This window comes from Leptosomus discolor, chromosome 7 (genome assembly GCF_034619465.1).
Source record: "Leptosomus discolor isolate bLepDis1 chromosome 7, bLepDis1.hap2, whole genome shotgun sequence".
Classification (NCBI taxonomy): domain Eukaryota; kingdom Metazoa; phylum Chordata; class Aves; order Leptosomiformes; family Leptosomidae; genus Leptosomus; species Leptosomus discolor.
In genome coordinates, this window is record NC_141397.1 from 203,615 (window position 1) to 225,000 (window position 21,386).

The 21,386-nt window shown below is 41.3% G+C and overlaps 1 protein-coding gene across 1 annotated transcript in view; it reads right to left on the minus strand.

Moving 5' to 3' along the window:
• Positions 1–21,386, minus strand: part of CDK6 (cyclin dependent kinase 6) — a 122,969-nt gene that overhangs the window by 65,586 nt on the left and 35,997 nt on the right. Inside the window, exon 3 of the mRNA XM_009956728.2 lies at positions 5,653–5,820. Within this exon, the coding sequence (XP_009955030.1) occupies positions 5,653–5,820 (168 nt within the window). The remainder of the gene's footprint in view (positions 1–5,652; positions 5,821–21,386) is intronic.

Consider the following 21,386-nt stretch of genomic DNA (forward strand, 5'->3'; position numbering starts at 1 on the left):
CAGCTGAAGACTTCAGATGCGGTTTCAGAACTGACTCCAACAAACCTTTGGCTGTGCTGTCTACGGATGTGGATGACCCCATCCTTCTGCTCACTCTCCCCTGTGCGTCTGTGCTCTCACTCACGTGGCTGCACAGTGATTTGCATCTACTAATCCACGTGAAAATTAATAGCTGCTTTTTATGGGGCTCATTTTCAGTTGGACTGCAAGGGCGATACCACTGATGCCAACACAGGAGAAGTGATGGAATCGTGTGGTCAAAAGCAGGACCATCCTTTCAGCAGCATAGAAATGTTATACCTACTTACCCTGACTGTGAAATGGCACCCTTAGAACACTACACCTCTAGGGTGTGTTTCTAAAAACAACCTGGCCATAAATCCTCTGTCCCTCTACGAGATCAGCTAGTACTGCTCTTCCAGACAAGTCTTAAAAACTTTGGAGTTTCTTACGATGGGCAACAAAAATTAATAGTCAGTTTTGAAAATTATCTTATATGATCACCATGCAGATGAATAAAAGAAACTTCTAATTTCCTAACTCTGTACATGTGTATTTCTGTATTGCCCTGTGACATTGAGCAATCTGGTTTTTGTTATTTTCATAAAAATCTGAGCCCTCTTAGTGAACATCTGATCTGAGTGAAGTCAACACAAATATATATTGAAATGTTTTCAGTCAGCTGCAGATTTTACTGTCAATGTGCTGATAATGATTTTTGTTCTTAAGATGGCTCTGGAGATAAATGACTCATTTTATGCGATGGAAATTACTTTCCTATAGGGTGTCTGGGAGGATGCAATAAAGATCCCTTGAGCTCTACAGCTGTTAAAATATCAGAGAAATTCACTTGTTTCTTCACAAAGCCAGATACATGGACTTTTCGTACAGAACTCTGTGATAGCAGGGAAGACAAATTTTCGTTAAATAAGCCAACCAATATAATCATACTGCATTCCTGAAGAGACACAGCATTTCGGCAGCAGCACTGACAAGATCAACACCACATATTTTGATCCTCTGGATGTCTGCCTGTGACTCATTTTCCTTTTCAGGGACATTTAGGCAGACTGGAGAAACGCACCACGAAGAAAGAACTGGAGATCAGGGCTTAGATCTAAGGTGATGTGCTTCCTTACAACAGTGAAGGCTCAGCACACACCAAAACAGTGTCACCTCCACCTGCCCCGGGGAGGAAGATTAATGCTCTTATCAAACTGTGTGTGAGATAAAATCTAGTGTCACTGTACTGATCCCATTAAGGCACTCCTTAACACAGCTTTGACACTTGCTGATTCACCAGACGCAGGTGCTTGTTTAATTTCCACAGGTCTGCTCCTATGCTTGATGTTAACTGCGAGCTTTAGATTGCTGAATCAGGTCCGTCTAGGGATACCCAATGCATCTGAGGTTAAAGCTGCACTGCAACAGACTCCAGGTCTGCTGGAACATACCCAATCCACTCTGCAGGGTGTATTACATACAAATAAATACGTGGATTTTGGGAAGCATAGTATCAGGAAGAGGTGGCCATAAAAAAAAAGGGGAAAAACCACCAAAACCAACGCAAAGCAAAAGACAGTTCTTTGACTATGCTCTCAACTACTGTATTAGCTCAGAGGAGAGTTTACATTGACATTATTTACTAACAGGTGGCATTTATTAGAAAATCACAATGCAATGGTGGGCAGAAAACAGGAAAACACTCATTCCTCTTTGGAAGCAGATTTTTCTATCTTTTATTTTGTTGTTGTTTTTGTTGCTGTAACTAATTTATACATTTGTTTTTACAAAGTAAGCCCAGTTAGTGAAAATTATTTCATGCTCCCTTGCTACTATACCAACAAAATGAAATCCAAGTTCCTGCATGATGTGACCTGTAAACATGTGCTGAAGCGACTGCCAGAAACGGATGGAAAGTTTTTATCCTGAAGAAACACTCAAATAACATGCTAGCATAATCTAAAATTATTCACTGCAGGATTTTTTGTCTTCTTTTTTAACCATCAATTTAGCCGAGTCTAGTACTCAACCACTTAGAGCACCAGCACAGAGTGTGATGTTTTTCCCCTTCTGATGTTCAGTAAATCTGAAAACAAGTGGGGGTTTTTTTAAAAGGAAGGCATAAGACAATTTTGTTCGCACTCCACAGATAGCGCTGCCATCTAAGGTAAAGCACGTACGTTTTCAAATAAAGTATTACAAACACCAGCATTTTGCCAGTTTCACTCAGATCCCGATGCAGGTCAGGTTTTAAAAGCTGGACAGCCTCAACTCCACCGAGATGCTGTCATCACAACTGCGCACACTTATCTCGGCATTCTCATGTGCCATGATTCAGCTTCATTTCCTTTCTTTAAGGCAGTTAGAAGTCAACAAAAACAAATAAATGGCTTGTTTCTTTTCATAACATAACTTTGGATTTTCTAGACAGCCACTTGGTTCTTTGCTCAGAGAAAGTTAGAACTGAGTGCCTATTTTTCTGCACTAGGAAAAAAGTGACAGTTCATTAGCTTTTGCTATCAAAATCTAAAATTACCCAGTCACATCAATCCACCTCCCCTGTCCTACGGAGCTTCTCTGTTATCACAAAGCCTATTCAGAGTTCCCCCAAGGGCCAAGACCGACACTTGAACAAGCATCTAACTTTGTACAGAACCAAAAGCATGCCCTATTACCCACCGCCCAACCTCATTCTTTCTAGTGCTGTTATTTCAGACCTGTATCAGTTCTCAGTCTGACCACAGCTGGGAGCAGTGATCTCCACCCTGCCCCCTACAAGCCTGCGTAACATTAGTTTGAATCTTTTACTCATTCACTGACAGAAATATCAAGGGGTTTCTTTAAATGACAGCAATATGCCTGGACGACTGATCAGCCAGAAGGATTCTGTGAAAATAACTGGCTACCAGAGACTGCTTTGAAGTTGCCATTTACAGCACCCAGAGTACTTGGGCTGGATCAGTTTTTACTGTATTACGTTCATGACAAGCTCTTTTTGTCCCATCTGAAGAGTTTCTTTGTGAGCAATGAATGAGGCGGCATCTTGGGAATGATCTGATACTTCAAAAGATGGTTCTTGTAGATTATCTTGCAGCAAGCTTCTCTTCCGAAGGAAAAGCTGCAGAGCCCTTGTACTGATCACAATGCTAGTGCGTGCAATGGGTATTTTATCACTGGGCTGTCTGCGCTATAGCTTTTCGATATAAAGTGGAAGTGAATCCTTGCAAGCTAGGACTTTCACTAATTGATACATGTGTAGATATATGCCATCTTTTATAATGCAACATTTTTCTGCAAACACTTCAAAACAAAGCCGGTCCTGCCGAAGCCAATGAAAGTTTACTTGCTGCCTGGCAAAGAACTGCAATTTAGACTATTCTGGGAATGGTAAAGTCAAAAATATGTTTAAAAAACAAAAGAGGTTTTTTGTAAAGTTTTATTTCCTGTACTGAGTTTTAAAGTAGGGAAAAAAGCTAGCCTAAGGTAAAAGTTACATTCAGAAAAGGAAAACTGATGGCCTGTGTCAGCTAACACGCATTTAGTAAAAGATTCTATCCAGCACTCGGTCAGCAGGAACAACAAAGACTGACATTTAAAACCACAACACATTATTCCATCGTAAGCAACACTCCCCTCTAGGTTTCTACATACCCAGACAAAAGTTGATTTCGAAGGTGTTAAACACTAAATGTTTTAAAACCAATAAATTTTTAACTTAAAGCCATGGCCACAGCTGGGGTTTTTTAATACGAAAATAATGATACACTAAGTTCTAGCTGCAAAAACCACTATTCACGCTTATGCCCAGATATTTGTTATTGGTCACTGAATAATTCAACTATTTTAATACTCTTTAGCATAGCTAAATTGAAAGCTCATGCAACCACAGTACAAACTAGCCAGTGGACAATCCCTTAGTCCGAACGACTCCTGTTCACAGCAGCACTAAGGGTACCAGCTAACAGGTTTTGAAACACAATTTCTAGCACACAAGTATCAGATACTTTGGCATACGTACATCCTTTGCATAGCAATTCTGGCAATGTTCTCTCACCAGCAGGTCTTGGTACAATTTTGCCTCAGTAGTTGCACTCTATTTCTGGGTCTTTTGACCTTCCTTCCTCCTGTGAAGGCTACATGACCATGGACAAACTCCTGCTCAGTTCTGTAGATATCTTTTCCCCATTTTATGCAGAACTTTTAAAAAACACCCTGCTGGAAGCCTTACAACACTACAATTTTAGCTTAAAGAATTTTATGGATCAATAAAAATACTCATTGAAGCAGCTACTGACTATAACATGGAAATGAGAAATTACAGCAATTCAGGAACAACCTTTCTCTCCTTTTCTTCAAAGCTCTGTTTTGAGTTACAACATGATGAATCCTCACTGACCTCAGCAGAGAGATTCTTTCAGCTTCGGATTAGGCTACATCCTACAGACAATGAAAAAAAAACCAGACCCAAACCACAAGTTTACATAGGCTTTATGCGACACTTTCCTATGTTTAGCAAGATGATGATACCATTTTCTATTGCCTCCTGCCTTCATTCACACTGATGCTGGAACCCAGGATGTCATAGTTACATCACACAATGATGGGAAGACTCTTACAGTAAAGAACAACAACAATGGATTGCTTTTTATCAACATGAGCCAGGCTAATTTCTACAATACGATGTAAAATGCAAAGTGAACTCCTTTCAGTTTCTTTTCTCAACAGTTCTCCCTTTCCTGTCTTTAGCACGAGTGATACTACCACGGCAGTTGTGATGCTTAGAATGGAAAATAGAAACAAAAAACTTCACGAGCAAGCGACCAAGCCAAGACACCCAACATGCATGCAGCACGGTTACTCTTCAATACACTTCAGAGATGCTGTACCAAGCTAATGGCAGCTGAGCCTGGGGGCAGGGCCAGCAAGTGGGGAAACAGGGTCAAAAAGCAAGGACCTGGCAGGGCTTCTCTACGAGCATTAATGCAGGAGAGGACCAGACCTTCTGGGACTGAGCTCATGTCTGAGCCAAGGACAACCAGGAGAGTTAGTGGGAGAGGGGCAACAGTGGCGGGGGGGCTAGAGATACTGGAGGTGCTCTTTAATAGCTGGCTTGGGAAATGCCAGGCCCACTCGAGCTGCCTCCAGCACAGCCCTACTCAGAGTCATTCAGTAACGTATGGGAGCAGTCATTGAATCCATATTCACAGAGATGGAAAGTCAGAGGCATGACAGCGTGGCGTTTTCACAAGTTTCTGTGTATTTTTCCGGGCAAGATACCTGGGGATCACCAAGGGTTTTATCTTAAAGTAGGCAGTTCAGAAACTTTCACCCTACCTGTCTGGCTTAATGCACAAAAGAAGCCAGAAGCTAGGCTGACAGAGCTTCAGAAACCTAGCACATACTTATCCTTCAGTAATCACTCAGGATTTAATTTAGAACCAGTAATCAGTAATTGATTACCTGTACAAAGTAACCACGACAAGTTCAATCCTGGCTGGAAAGCCATTGTTTGGAGAGACACATGGAACTTCAGTTGCAGAGACAGATGGTTTCAGAAGCAGCATTATAACACGGCACGAAAAGACAGGAACATAGACAGTAAAGCACACTGCTGCATTAAAAGAAAAATAAAAGCCTCCAGAAACTTACCACTGAGGTGAGAGCCATCTGAAAACTGTAGATTCGTGCAAGGCCAAAGTCAGCTAACTTTATCTGCCCGTTGCTGGTTACGAGGATATTTTGGGGTTTCAGGTCCCGATGCACCACACGATGCGAATGCAGAAAATCCAGTCCCCGAAACAGCTGAAGCATCATATCCTAAATATAAAGAAATCAATATGCAATTATCAAGACAAGGTGGCAAACAAGTAAACTCCCTGCCATAATCTGCAAAACTAATTCAATAAACATGGACGTAAATATGTGCACAGGAGATAAAAACAACTATTAATATAAAACGGACAGGACGTTGCTAGAACCAGCTGACTTGAACAGGTGTCCTTATCAAGTTAATGTATTGTTTCCTGTTGATTTATTTGAGCTTGACTGATAAAGTACAAAAACTGGTCAACATACTTAAAAGAAATAGCAAAAGCATGTCTGTAAATCCCCAGACAGCTTCAAAAGAATGCTGTCCAAGTAACAGAAATACATAGCAACTTTTTGCTCTTAACTCTAATAGTGCTCTTAACTCTAATAGTGCTCTTAATTAAATATCACTCTGCATCTCACTAATTTATGCTTTGTCCTGCCCCACTGAAGCAAAATTTTATCATTCACTTCAACAGGCACAAGGATCTGTTTCAATCAGAAAAGCTGTTTAAATGACAAATCACCAGGATTTAATGCTATACAGGGAAAAATTTTACTTGCTAAAACCTGTTGTGTAGAGTTTACCGAATAGGACCAACACCACCTTTAGCACTAAATCAGTGTAATAATCATAAGTAACAGTTCTCATTTTCCTTTCTGTTTTGTTATAGTGATGCAACCTTCTATGACATTTCCACAGCTGAAGAAACTATTTCATCTCTACTCATGTTTTCACATTAATCTTAGTAACGTGAAAGGAATGAACCAACAGGCTCAAAACTCAATACTAGAAATCCCCTGAATTCCAAATTAGAAGGATACTGTCAACTTGAAAATTGCATTTGCAAAGCATTGGCAGTTAAAAGAAGATGCTGCAGCAAGTAAGAAACACAAGGGATAAAGAAAAAGTTTATTTTCTCTATACACTTGACTCGAGCTTGTAAAACTCCAGCTCTGTGTTTGCTAGTGACGTATGCCCTTTCCACAAGCCAAGCAGCAGGGTGTCCGTCACCCCTGTAATTAGCAGCCAAAATGATCTTGGAGAGGTGGACGACATGAAACATGAGAAAAGGGAAGAAGGATAAATTGAAGTTGGTTGCTTTTGTTCTTCTCTATGGACTTGGACATGTTTCAAGTAAATATTCAAGGCACACTATTAAAAGAAATGATGTCTGAAAATGGGTTTAAAAATAGCTCAAAACATTCACTTGATAATATTGCTTTAGCTGGAAGTATTTTTAAGATACACTTTATAGACATTGCTATATAATTTAATATAAAATTATTATTTTCATGCAATGTTCCCTGATCATCTCTACAGAAAGTATTATAAATTGTATAACTCTTAAGCCTGGAAGCTCTAGTCTGACCTCTGATAAAACATGGCCATTCCTATAGATAGCCTGTATCTCTGTCTGCCAAACAGTAGTAACAGTGAGCTGCTCAAAGTAATCCATTTTTATTTTAAGACCCTGATGATGGAGATATTACCATGGAACTACAGATGCTGTGGCAGCGTTTAACTATTATCACCTCTGAAGGACGGTGGTAAACTGAGAACCCCGTTCCCTGTTAGCTGATGCCTTTTATTCCCTTTGCTTCCCCAAGAAAAACTGAGATCTGAAAATTTTGATAAGTAGTGCCATAGGGTTTGCGCCTTTAAAACAAATATACAAAGTGTATTGAATCCTCTAGTATTTATTTCCATTTGCAGTTCAGAAATATGTGGAAGAGCTAGGACTACAGCTCTGCAGGTTTCAGTAATCAGTAGAATTAATACATGTCGTATCTGCTCATTCTGTGCTATTGTAACTTAAATCAAATCCTAAAAGTTTTTGGATCAGTCTTGCAGATGTAAAGAATATGCCAAGAACATTTAAATGAGTGGTTATCTTAAGTGTGTACTTAATGGTTTCACTGAATTTGGGCCTAATTTTTTTTTATTCCAGGTAGACATAATATCAGATAAAATAGGAAAATAATTTAAAGAACTTAAGGATTAGTCAGGAGACCCTGGCAAGTCTCTTTTTGGTGACATTTCTGCATCCTACTCATTTGTCAAGTATGTAAACTCATCCTGGCAGTTACCAAACAGATCAAGAATACTTTTTTTTCCTACAACTGATGCTGGTTTTGTTTCAACTTTCCGCCTCAAGCTCAGAAAATGCAGTTCTGTTCTGGCAGTTGCACATTGCAAGCAATGTCTTCAGTTTCTAAATTCAGTCTTCTTCCAGGCACAGGTATTAAAAAGAAGATATTTGGAAATGGAAACTGGTATATCTTTCCCTCGCCCCATAGGACTCAAAAGATTAATATAATTTACTGAAGTTCTCTCTGCACACAAAAAATGAGATGTGCTGCAGAAAAGTGTACCAGGGAAGTGTAAATTTAAAAAGGTATTCAAAAGAAGAAGGAAAACCAGGGGAAAAAAAACCCACAACAATATTTCCTTTTCCAGGAAATTCAGAGACAGTCCATACAGGCTATTCTATTCATTTTGGACTGATGATTATGCTATTTCACTATCCCTTAGTACTTACTGTTACACATACGAACAGATTTCGGTTCAAAATTATCTTGGCAGAATAGTCCAAAGATTCGTGCATGTAAAGAAGGGCACTTCGATGTAAAAAGACCATTTGCTCTTTGTGATTCATTGTTGTCCTGGTTTTAAATTCTCAGCCAGTTAGAAACAGAGCAGAAACCAAAATCCCACGACATAAGCTTATTATGCACTTTAAATACAGAATAACAAATTGTGCAGCTCAGAATTTGATACTAGTTTGCATAAACAGATTTTCGGTATCAAAGCAAACAAAAGAGAGCTTTCAAATTACTTTTTTATCTGTAATGAAGGACTAAATTTACGTTGTACATAAGCCTAGTCAAAATCCATTAGGCCTCACGTTTGGAAAATGACTTCTTACTCTTAGTCAGCCATTTGCAAGAAGCATCAGACTCAGTCTGGGGCTGTGTGTTTTCTTCGATACCGTAACTCGTATCAGGAGATGCTAACCTTTGCTAGCAAATTGGATAAAGGCCATAAACATGCAGAAGCCAGATCACTAGCTAATTAAATCAGGATAATTACGCTCATCTGACAGAAGTGCATCCATTTTTATTGGTGACAATTAACCAGTATTATCTCAATTACCAAGAACTAGATATAAATGCAAGAGAGTCTTCATGTGCCTCACGGATTAGTTTGTTCCATGCTTGCTTTTCCCCAACAAAACTTCCGTGGTAGCTAGGCATACCATACTGTGGAAGCACAGTTAAAATTATAGTTCAAAAGTTAACTGAAAAATGATCAATTCTATTTGACAAACAAGAAGATACATACCTTAACAGATTTGAGGAACAAGCTCTAGTAAGTCATGATCAGACCTCTACTGACGTCTATCAGATATTCTCTGGATATTGTATGTTTACAAACATGGACACGGATTAGGGTCTGTTGTTTCATATTAGAGACTTCTGCAATGCTTCTAATGTCACAAAACCTGCGATGATTGTTGCCTGAGTTGAAGATCTATACTATATGAAGATCTATAGTGAAGATCATTATTCCACTGTGGTTTCTTTCAGAAAATCATGGCTTTACAATGTTTTCACTCTTCAGGCTACATTTTCAATGTGGTCTATGTGCAAATCTAAAATATTTATCTGTAACTCAGTTGAAAACTGAGTTATTTTGGGATGCAGCGAACAAATACACTTTCCTTAGAGGCAAATATGTAGCTTTAATTTTGTAAAAGCCTCATAATGGAAACAGTCAGGAGCAAAATTTGTTATGGAAATGCTGCATCTTTTGCATGTTCCACCATACATGGAACTGGTGATGGCACTGGTCTCAGTCTGATATTTACTGAATTGACCAGCACTGAATGTCAGGACCAAATTACAGCAAACTTTTCAAGCAATACTATGTTATGTCGTGAGTCTCAGTAATACACAGAAATATGTCCTGCATATTCTGCCTCTGGCCTCAGCGAGGATGGGGGTAGGCTTGGGTCAGGCTGAGCAGCTGCTGCTGCTGCCTTTGCCAAAGGCAGGCTCCATGGCTCACGCTTCCCGACTCAGGGGCAGCAGGAGCAGAAAGCCTCAGTTTCCTACAGACTTTTGTCTCCTCCTTGTCCTGTCTCCTCTTGACTCCACGCTTCACTGACCCCTTTTAACCCCCCTCCAGCTTCTGATACATAAATCTCTTCCAAGCTATTGGTTTTCAAAATACCACTCTGTAAGAGTTACCCACCATCTCGACTTCCAGCTAGAATACCTGCCAGTTGCCTGCAGTAACTTATGGGTTGTCTGAGACCCGCTAGATTCTCTGGAGTGCTCTGCCCACCTAACCCAGAAGAAGATGGCATGGCTGTCGACCACATAACTCAAGTACCTGCCCAAAGAAAACAGCACGGGGCTGATCTGGGGGCTGGTGCCCAGGTGCTGGCCGTGGGGGCTGCTGGGGCCTCTGTCAGGTACAACCAGAGGTGGCCTGTGCCAGACACAGCCAGCTCCAACGGCTCCCACAGACCCGCTGCGGGGGACAGCTGGGCCCGCCAGCCAAGACGGCAGCGCCCGCATGAAAATGTGTTTAAGAAACGGCAGAAAAGGCCGGAGGGAAAGAGAAGGAAGGAACTAAAGCAGTAGAGGAACAAGGCAGGGAACACCAAGGTGAGAGGAGGAGGAGGAACAGGAGAAAGAGGAGGCAGTCTATGGTGGAGCTGATATCCACGCTGCGGCCCGTGGAGGGCCCGCACTGCAGTAGGTGGATATTCCCAAGGGAAATGCAGCCTGTGGAGAGGACCTGTGCTGGAGCAGGTGGAAAGCAGGAAGAGGAAGGGGCTGCTACAGACCGACCACAACCCCTCACACCCCATGCCCTGGAGCTGCTCAGGATGGGGAGAGCCAGGAGTGATGTGGAGCCTGGAAAAAGGCAGGGGAAGGTGTTCTTTGAATATTTGCCTTTTTTTCTCCCCACTACCTGAATTAGCAATTAAATCTCTCTCTTAATTGGCATTAGAGTTCCTTTTCCTCAAGGTGAGTCTATTTTGCCCACAATCGTAACTGGTAAGCAACCTCCCTATCTAATCTCAGTCCATGAGCTTTCTTATTCCTTGTTCTTTTGGTTTTTGCAGCCATCCTGCTGAGGTGGGGAAAGTAAGTGAGCGGCTGGGTGGGAGTTTGGCTGTTAAGCTAGGTGAACCCACCACGGTAAAGGTACAGATGCCAGATTTTGTCTTTATAAAGGGGGACACAGCACAATCTAACCCGAAGGAAAACACCAAGAATATGTGTTCAGAGAATGCATGCACCCAGAGGTAACGTACATATATGAATGGCTGCTTGTTATGCGCAGCCCACATTTTTCCTCCATTGACTAGTATGTGAAAAAAGAAAAACCTTTAACCAGATTGCCCTTAGTCATAGCGATAGGAGTTCCTGATATCGGCAAAATTAGGTCTGTGGAAGCCCACAAGTATACTCAGCCATATCACCAAATAAAAGCAACACAGAACAGGTCCTTGTCAGATACAACAGACTAAATTTGTACTAATGCACAGGATTTTTATGGCTTTTTTTTTTTTACCTGCCTATTTCCATATTCCTGCTCAATTTCTGTGCTAACGTTTAGTAAAACACAACAAATCTTTGGAATCTCCTAACATTTCTCCTACTCCTCTGTGGAGTGTCTCATGCATCTGCATAACAACCTGCATCCTTCACGCAGAGCTTCTATTTGTAACTCATTTTTCTCTTTTTGCTGAGCAGAACGGAATGTCCCTATTTTGGGTGGCAGGTGTCAGGATACTCATCCCGAACATTTCCCATAGGAGTGTTTGCATAAGAAACAACTGCAAGTGTAAACAAAGGGGACGAGTTTTAGACAGCAATGTGCAATGAATCAGTAAAGCTAGTCTGACAAAAAGGCTCGCTCCTCTCACTGAACAGCAGGACCTTCTCTGAGCAGAAGAGGATCAGGATGAGGCTTCCTTCGTATCCTACAGGATTATGCAGAACCCTCAACCATCAAATTGCTTTAATTCTAAAACATGTTTTTTAAACATGCTGGAATTAAAGTTTAAAGAGTTTTCACATTCTCTGGGGCCTATTTTTGAAGCAGAATAATTACAGCACTTCTATGGTTATACTTTGTAACAAAGTCAACATTAATTAATGCCAAAAAAACAATGCCATTCCTGAGGAATTACACAGTACAGATACATGAATAGCAAGAGACATGATTAATGTTGTTACACTGAATCCCAAAGGCATTACTAATAATGTAGTGACTCCCTGTTAAATGCAGGGGCTTCTTTTTTAGATCTTGTCCCCACACTGGGCTGGGAGGCCATCACACCAGCCTATCTAGAATGCCACAACTGTGGCAGTGGGGGCAGAGAAGCAATTTGCCACAGCCTATGGAGCTGCAGGAAGCTCTTCTCCATGTGGCTGGCTGGGACCCAGCGAGATGCAGACAGATCCCTGTCCTGGTGCCATTTTCCTCCTTCTCTCAGGAGAATGCTATTCTGATTGGTGTCCCTGCAGGGCATTCAGAAAGGGGGGGAGGAGGCTGCACTCTGCCTTCACCTAGCCACACAATCACCCCTCAGGAGTCATCCATGATCCAACCCAATATAACCCAGGGTATAAAGCTCACTCTTTTCCTTATACTGGGTAACAGTTTATCTCAGAGTAGTCCTATTGCTTTCCACAAAAGTATTCACAGAGTAAGGGTCGTCCCTCAGAAGACTGCCGTGATACTCCCGTCAATTAGCTAGAGAGTACGAAGAGAACGTGAACTTCATAGAACATTCAATTTAAATACATCCACTGTTTCGGTAAAAGAACAATAAATCCAAATGACCCATTCCTAGACAGGCTGGAGAGCTGGGCAGGGAGAAATTCAATGAAATACAACAAGGGCAAGTGTAGAGTCTTGCATCTGGGAAAGAACAACCCCATGTACCAGTACAGGTTGGGGACTGACCCCTTAGAGAGTCGCATAGGGGAAAGGCACCTGGGGGTCCTGGTGGGCAACAGGGTGACCATGAGCCAGCAATGTGCCCTCATGGCCAAGAAGGCCAATGGCATCCTGGGGTGTATTAGAAGGGCTGTGGTCAGTAGGTCAAGAGAGGTTCTCCTCCCCTTCTGCTCTGCCCTGGTGAGACCCCATCAGGAATAGGGTGTCCAGTTCTGGGCCCCTCAGTTCAAGAAGGACGGGGAACTGCTGGAAAGAGTCCAACGCAGAGCCACAAAGAGGATAAAGGGGGTGGAAAATCTCCCTTGTGATGAAAGGCTGAGGGAGCTGGGTCTCTTGAGCTTGGAGAAGAGGAGACTGAGGGGTGACCTCATCAACGTTCATAAATATGTAAAGGGCGAGTGTCAGGAGGATGGAGCCGGGCTCTTCTCGGTGATGGCCAATGACAGGACGAGGGGCAACGGGTGCAAGCTGGAGCACAGGAGGTTCCACGTTAATGTGAGGAAAAACTTTTTCCCTGTGAGGGTGACAGAGCGCTGGAACAGGCTGCCCAGAGAGCTCGCGGAGTCTCCTTCTCTGGAGACATTCAAAACCCGCCTGGACATGTTCCTGTGTGACCTACTCTAGGTGGTTCTGCTCTGGCAGGGGGTTGGACTAGATGATCTTTCGAGGTCCCTTCCAACCCCTGACATCCTGTGAGTCACTTAGTCATATTAATCAACCTTACTGTACAAGAAAGAAATGTTCATTTTCTGTTCATAGAATAAAATGCTGTGCAGAGAGAAAACATGCAGCAAATTCATTCAGTGTATTATTAGCAGAAGGGAACTAATATCCACCAAGCTCATGCAAGGAATCGGTCTAATAATTGTTTTGTATGCTGCTACCCTAGAGGTAAACAATTTGGTGACAATTAATTAACACTTATGTATTTTAAAATATTAAGTAACAAGTTTGCACAATTATTTTTGAATTATAAAATTATTTTAATCATATCAAAGATACTTTAAAACACTCAGAGCAGATTAATGGATATTTTAAAATATATTCTGATAAACAATTTCTAACATTTTAAACTGCTTTTATAAGAGAGAAAGCACAGCTCAGACAAGTGTTTCTGGATTATGCAACTGTTAGGATGAAGAATCCTACAGATATGCATGCCCACAGAAGTATGCATGTATGTATACATGCATTTTAGTGTTTTGAATAATCCCACTGAAGGTAATGTTAACCATACTAGACCACTGCAAAAGAATAAACACTGAAATGAATACAGTTAGGTTGGTTTTGGTGGGGTTTTTTGTTTGTTTTTTTTTGTAAATGGCTAGAACTGTTTGTATAACAGTTTAAAAGATACAATACATCAAGGACTGAAGTTTCTAAAACACTGTTTTGAAGACTATTTTGGTTGCTATCAGAAGTAGTAAGGTAACCAAGATTCAAAAGTCCTGAATAAATTACTGGGGAATACAACAATCAATCAGTTAGCAGTCAATCTTGTAACACTTGCAAAGGTCGCTATTATGCACGGACCTGCCCATACCTTGTGAACATTGAGAGTCAGTCTGAGGCAAAAGTACCACAACCGTGCACAAGATTCAGGAAAAACGCAAAATTTTAACTGAATTATAAAGGCTCTAGGTAGTCTTTTAAAAAGTTTAAGGCATAACAACACTGTTGCATTGCCATAAGTTTATGACTGAATTTTATGTATGTATATAATATACTGGGGCACTACTGTCCTTTTATTGTCATGCTCCTGCTTGCAGACTGAATTCAGCTCATAGCCACCACAGCAGGTTTAACATGTTCTCGTCCCTCTGCTTAAACTCTCCACCTGTCCCTTCTGAGTTAGAAGGGTACTGCTGCAGGAGATCCTGACCAAGCAGTTTGGTGTGCTCCAAACACTCCCCAACCACCAGGGCTCACCAGCAGCAAAGGCAACATAATTAAGACTAGAGTAAGACAAATAGATGCACTGGATTGTGTTCAAGGAGCTGTTCTGAGTCACCTTCTGCCTGCCCTCCTTAAAAGAGAGATCTGGATTAGCATTTCAGAGGTCTAAGTTTCAGTCTTAGTACATGTCTTTTTTACCAGTATCTTAATACTGACAGATTTTCATACTGATCTCAGCAGTTGTGAACCAAAGACTACATTCAGTATGCGAAATGCGTACTTACCATCTGTGGGATACATAGGGTACCTACACCTATATGGGCGCACATGTGGATGAATTTCATTTCAAGCAGATCAATATTAATTTAACTGTCTATAAGTCCTTCCACATCAATTTCTCATTATATAGCTCAACATCTGTCAAGTCAGTTTGCAATACAGATCTTTCACGTTTTACTTTATCAGCTGTTATTTTTCATACTTGTGAGAAGAATTTGCATGACTGAAGTGAAACCTAGATAACTATTGTCTGACTTATTTTCAGTGATTCAGTGTACCAAAAATTCCTATTAAAGTGGAATTACTAGACATGCAAATGAAACACATAACATTTTCTATCTGGCTACTGGTATATTTAAGATAAAATACACAGAAATTAAATGACAACAAAGGGGAATTTTGTTTTAACAATTCGACAGAAATTGGCAAACGCGGCACTGTTACCAAGACCTGTCCTGGCTGTGAAATTTTTTACAGCAGGTAATTGTGACTTTGTGATCAACAATCTTTTTCACCACTCAAACCTTTCCACTCTCTGTGACCAGTAGAAAAACCAAGAGAAGGCACAGCTCTTAACAGAATTTGTGTATCTGAGCCTAGATAAGCAAACAAACAGGTTTTTTTTTCCTTTATCTCTGGATGATATCATCACAGTTTTGTACATCCCTAAATACTTTCTGGGAAACTTCCTTTCTATTACAAGCTTTTCATAAAACTGTATTGGAGATGGCAGTCTCTCACAGTACATCCTGGTTTTACAGTTGTTACCCACTCTGTTCTTTTATTCCTCACACCACCTGAAAGAGAGATGAGGACTAAAATGAACCAAGAAATCCCCCAAACTCTGTACTGGTTCACCCAGTTGGTAAGCCCCATACAATGACTTGAAATAGCACCTGTGATTTGCAGGCATTGGTTCTGAAGCCACTACTGGCACACGTCTGGGGACTGACACCAGTCAAAGTTTGGTATCTAAGCATCACATCAGGTCAAGCTGGGCAGCTACGGCAGAGCCGCAGTTTGAATTCTGGAGTACACTTTTCATATAATTCCAGCTTCTCTAACGGCCACATTTCTCAACAAGGCCAGTCACCCTTCCTTCAACTGAAGCTGTGAGCATCTTCCTTCTACGGTAAATCCCAGACTCTCACCTGACTAAGGCAATCTATTCTGGAGCACTGTGTGTACTCCCCTGTCTCAATCACCTCTCAGAAGAACTTACTGCTTTCAGTTTTTAAAAAAGATTCTTGATTGCTTCCAATAGTATAGATTTCCTTCTCTCGTCATGTGATATCATTGCTGTTTCCTCTTCATAGACTTTGCTGCTGCATTCCCAAGCTATATTTTGGGGCATCCTAAGCATATAATCACTTGTTGCAATCCTTGTGGAAGCTCTCCTGATGTAATCAGAGAAGTTAGTCCACAGAAAATCCACAAAGCTGGATGTGACTCCCTTTTAACTACTTCAGTATGCTTCTGAGAGGAGTTCACAGATACCACTGTCTCTCTCCCTGCCAGAATCTACAAATGACAGTAAATTATCCACCACTGACAAGCCGATTCTCCTGCAGCACTGCTCACACAGGTCCTCACAAGGAACGGCACCAACAAACAAGACCCCTTCCCTAGAGGAGAAGGCTGCTCAGTCAGCGCTACAGCTGTTTACCAACACTTTCGGGACACTGTTGATCATGACCTCTTTTAATTTACTCAAACTCCACAAAGGGTTAAAAATCTATCCTATGTTGACAGCCGACACTCCTCACTAACAGGAAAGACACGTTGCTGTGGGGCCCCGATCTCTGCTTCTCCTTCCCTGCAGCTGTCTGGGGATAGCAGCTAATTGTATCCACTTGTTTAACCTCAGGGATAACGTCTGGAGGGGACCAAGCGCCACAAGCGTACTTTTTTTTAACGGTCATTTCCTCTCTGGTGTAACTTGCATGACAGCATGTGACAAGTAGAAATTAATGGGGACACTGCTGTGCCAATACCTCTTGAATTGCTTTGACACTGGCTGCAGGCTGCCTGCTTGGACCCAGCCAAGACCTCACATGAAACGTGGCAAGGGGCCCACAGCTCTATTCACTAACAAGCCAGCTGGTCAGTGATTAGAAAGCTGAAACAATGCCATGCACATACACCAAGAAAAATGCTTTACAAACAGCTTCAGACTTAAGAGTAAAGTCTCCTAGAAGAGTAAATCTGCAAATTTATCTTCTGGGGACTGCTAACTTAAGCTAGCTTAAAGATAACATGGAAGGCCCTGGAGGATGACTGCTCTACATTGGCACCTCAGCACAAGAAGGGCTAACCTCAGAACAAAGACTAGCATCTTAGCATGCTCAAAATCATGTGCAAACAGCTTAGACCACATGGATTCTGGTCCAGAGGAGCATTCAAATTATGCAAATACACGGAGATTTATGACAGACTACTCTTCCTAATGGTCTATCAACACCTTGGCAACATTACTGACATTTCTGCAGAAATTCTCACTGGATTTGTCTGCAGTGAGCCATCAAGAATGCTGAGATTTGTTTTTATGCTGATACATAACAACAAAGGATGAGACTTCAGAAGTATCCCAGAGGATTTGAATGACCAGATCTCCTACACCCAAGGCAGCTTTGAACATTTCAGCCAAGACTTTTTTGAAAGCCGTCAAATCCTTGCCCAGACACAAAAGGCTCAAGAACACTGTTCCTTTAATTTCTCCCTCAGTTGTCTTTTTAACCAATATCCACTAAAAATGCATGGGTTCCTTATGAAACACCTGCATGGCAACAGGAAAATAAGTTAGGCTTCTTTAAAACTGAGAAAAAAAAGCCGTCAATAGGATCCTATAGATTAGAAACCCAAACATTTAAAAACAACAGGACTTGGGCACCTAATTCCTGTGGCTCCTTTGAAGTTATAAACTCAGTCCAGCAATTTTTGTTTAATGGAAAACTTGTTTAAACTTACAACACAGGCCTGCATAATATATATTTCCTGATATATAAGGAAATCTATTTTGTGACATATACAGATACATAATAGCTCAAGGCATTGTAAAAGAGGCTGGCAGGACAGCAGAGTCACTTTTGTGAATTAGAAACTGGGGTTACAGTAGAGTTTGGACTTTAGGCCTAATTAATTTTGATTGTTTCCATCATAAAAATGTCTAAGAATTCAGCATAGTCACGAGCAGCACTTGCATGCTGAGGAAGACTGCCTCATATTAGGCACAACCAAAGCCCAGTGAAGTCACTGGGAATCTATCTATCAGTTTTCAAAGACCTGAGCTGGTCCCACTGCTTTTTAATATTTCCATCCTCCTCCCACACTCATTGGAATGAGCAGGACCTTCAGAGATATGTAGCCAACCTTCTCTCAGACAAAAGTGTCAGCATGAACCAGACACCAACATACAGCTATTCTCTAGAGTTAGACACTCTTAATATAGTTAATGGTTTTTACTGAAGACGTGAACACAGAGGAAAAGTAAGACAATCCCTTCTGAACCTCTCCAGGGAATACATAACAAATAAAGCTCAGTTATGCACTTTTTTAAACCATTTTTCAATAACTGTTTTTGCTTGTAATGTACTTGCATGGCAGAAGTACCGTGATGCTCATCAGTGCTGTACAATGGCTTAACACCGGGGCCAGTCGCTACCTGAGATCTAGTCACAGGAGTTCATTTAACTTTGCTGCCTGTCTTGCTCCATATTATAAATTCAGGGATAATGGTTAACTACCTCACAAGCATTGCAAGGATTAACTGGTTAATGTTTGTTAAGTACTCCAAAGACACAGAATTTGCTTTCAGTTATAAAGGCGTAACAACCTTCAAGAAAACCAACAATATATACAAGAGGAAAGACTTCTTGGATATAAGTTATGGGTAGAAATGGGCTTTAAGAGCGGAGAGGGGACAGTGGGCTACTGGAACCAGCTTGGCCAGGAGCCCCAGTCAAGAATTGTACGTATAGTTTTGCAATGCCGTGAAAACAGTCTTCAGGATGAGAATCTTACCTATGCCTTAGTACACCCAAATCAAAAGGAGGGAAAACGAGAATTGGTTCTTGGAAGTACTCAGCAGATTGGGTTGTTCTCCGTATTTCCAGTAGCAATTTATTTGCAATTCTATCACCTTGAATTAAAAAAAATCAATAGCTCTTGAACCAACAGCTTTACAAGGTGAACAGGCAAGCACTTTACCTATAAGCAAGACACACAGAACAGATTTTGCAAGAGGAGTCAAGCAAGCGCACAAAGTCTCTTGTTTGCACTGAAAGCACGAGAAGTTTTCCAATAGCACCAGAGGAATGGCTTATGTAGTCTATCACCTTCTCCTTTCTTTTTTGATTTCCTACCTTTTCCTTTACTTCTTTCTTTCCTCCCTTCACGTGCTACTCTGGTCCTACTCCATGTCTTTGGGTTGCTGCCTCCCACAGGCCAGGTGACTACCGAGCAAGGTCAATCAGCAGATGTCAGCTATCAGCGCGCCTCGGCAGCTCATCTCTGGATGTCAGCTGTAACAAACTGTAACAGATAGCGATGTGCCCGACATGTTTGCTGGGGCTGCGGTGATGTGATACGGTCTCGCACATCTGCCAAGCCTCCCTGAAGTGCCTGTGCCACAGTCCCTGCAGTTCTGAGCAAAACGACACTGATTCACATTAGCGCAAATTAGTGTAAACCTTACCCTGTTTTCTTTTGAACACTTGACTGATTCTTAAAAAGGGAGGCATCTTCAACTACAGTGACACAGTGAGCGATGAGCCTACTTATTAATGTTAGCACAACAGACAAGAATCCGCTCTGCTTTGGGGGTGAGGGTGAGGCTTGGGGATGGGGGAAAAGGTGCAACTTGAGTCTTGGGAGGGAAGAAGATTGCCTCCAGCATTTCACAGGCACGATATTCTTTCCCTTCCCCTACCTCCCCGAATGCTAAACAGAACACACTCTAAGAGATTTTTAATAAAAAGCCAAAAGGTACATCAGAAGTTAACTCATAAAAAAAGCCAATCAATGGAAAAACTGCTTCTGTGAAGAAGTATCTTTTGAAAGGGTCAGAAATGACGTGTGTGACAAGTGTAGCTTATGACAAACGCAACATTGCTTCTCAAAAGGGTAACTTGTGATAAGCAAAAAAGTGTACTATTGATTATGTAAGCCAGTTTGGAAAAGAAAATTACACGTCTTCTTGTGTATCATCACTGTAACCATTCACAGAAAACCTATGAGACTAAAAGTAGCTGCAATCCAGACAACCTGGAGCACAAGCTGTGCTTTGCTGAATCAGACCCTAGAAAGAGAAGTCTTCTGTCTTCCCTATTAACAAAAAAAACCATTACGAACCATACAATACAATATCAAACTCCATGTTATTCCAAAATGACAGTCAATTAAGTAGAAACAAACTGTCTCTTCAGAAGGGCAAATGAGAGAGGCTAGGGATCACTATCAAAGGACTGCTGTTTTCTTTTGTTTATTAAATAGCAACTGTATTATTTACTGCAGCTTTGCAAGCTAGTGAGCAGCTGGGTGTAACACATTCCCATGCTGTGTAACCTCTCCTTATGCTTCGTTAGATTCCTTATCAGGACCAGAAGAAAAGAAATCTCTCTGTTATGCTTTTCCTGCGGCAAAGGAAAAGACAAGATGATGACTTTCCAGCTCATTTCACTCGTACAACGTTCTCATCAATCACCATGGGGTAGGTCTTTGTTATTTTCACTGAAGGACTGTTCTTAGTTTTCTGTCACAGTAAAGCATGACTCCACGAACTAGCAAATCAAGGTTACCTCCATCACATTTGCAAAAGAAGAAAATGCAAACATAAGGCTGAAGCTACTTCTGAAATATCTGTCAAGGCCCCAGTTTCACAGACGTAAACCTATGTCAAATTAGGTCTAAATTCTTCTCATTGAAACAAAAACTGAAGTCTGAAACACTCAGAGCAGTTGAGGTAGGGAAGCTAAACTAACCATTTCATCATGAACCAAAAGTTTTCTGCTTGTTTTGCGACTTTCTGCTCCAGAAACCAAGCAAAGAAAGTGTGGTTTATTTTTATTTTAAACTCTGTCAAGTATGCATCTCTTTGCAGTTTTGGTTCACTATAGCCCACACGACTTGGCCTCTATTCTTCTTTTCCTATGTCTTCAATAAGCCCTATAGACACCAGCAGGAATTACGTGAGCAAACAAAAAGCAGGAAAGGGGTATATCCTAACCAAGGCAAAAACATAATAAAAAAATGCTTTGTAAGATGGTCTCTCCTCCTTTAACTTCATGCTTTTGTGTCTTTTCCTTTTCGGCCTGTGCTGTTTCTCACTGAATGACAGTTACACACAACATACTACTGTAGTAACCAGCATATGGCTCAGAGATCACTGTTGACTTTCTCAAGTCTCACATTAAGA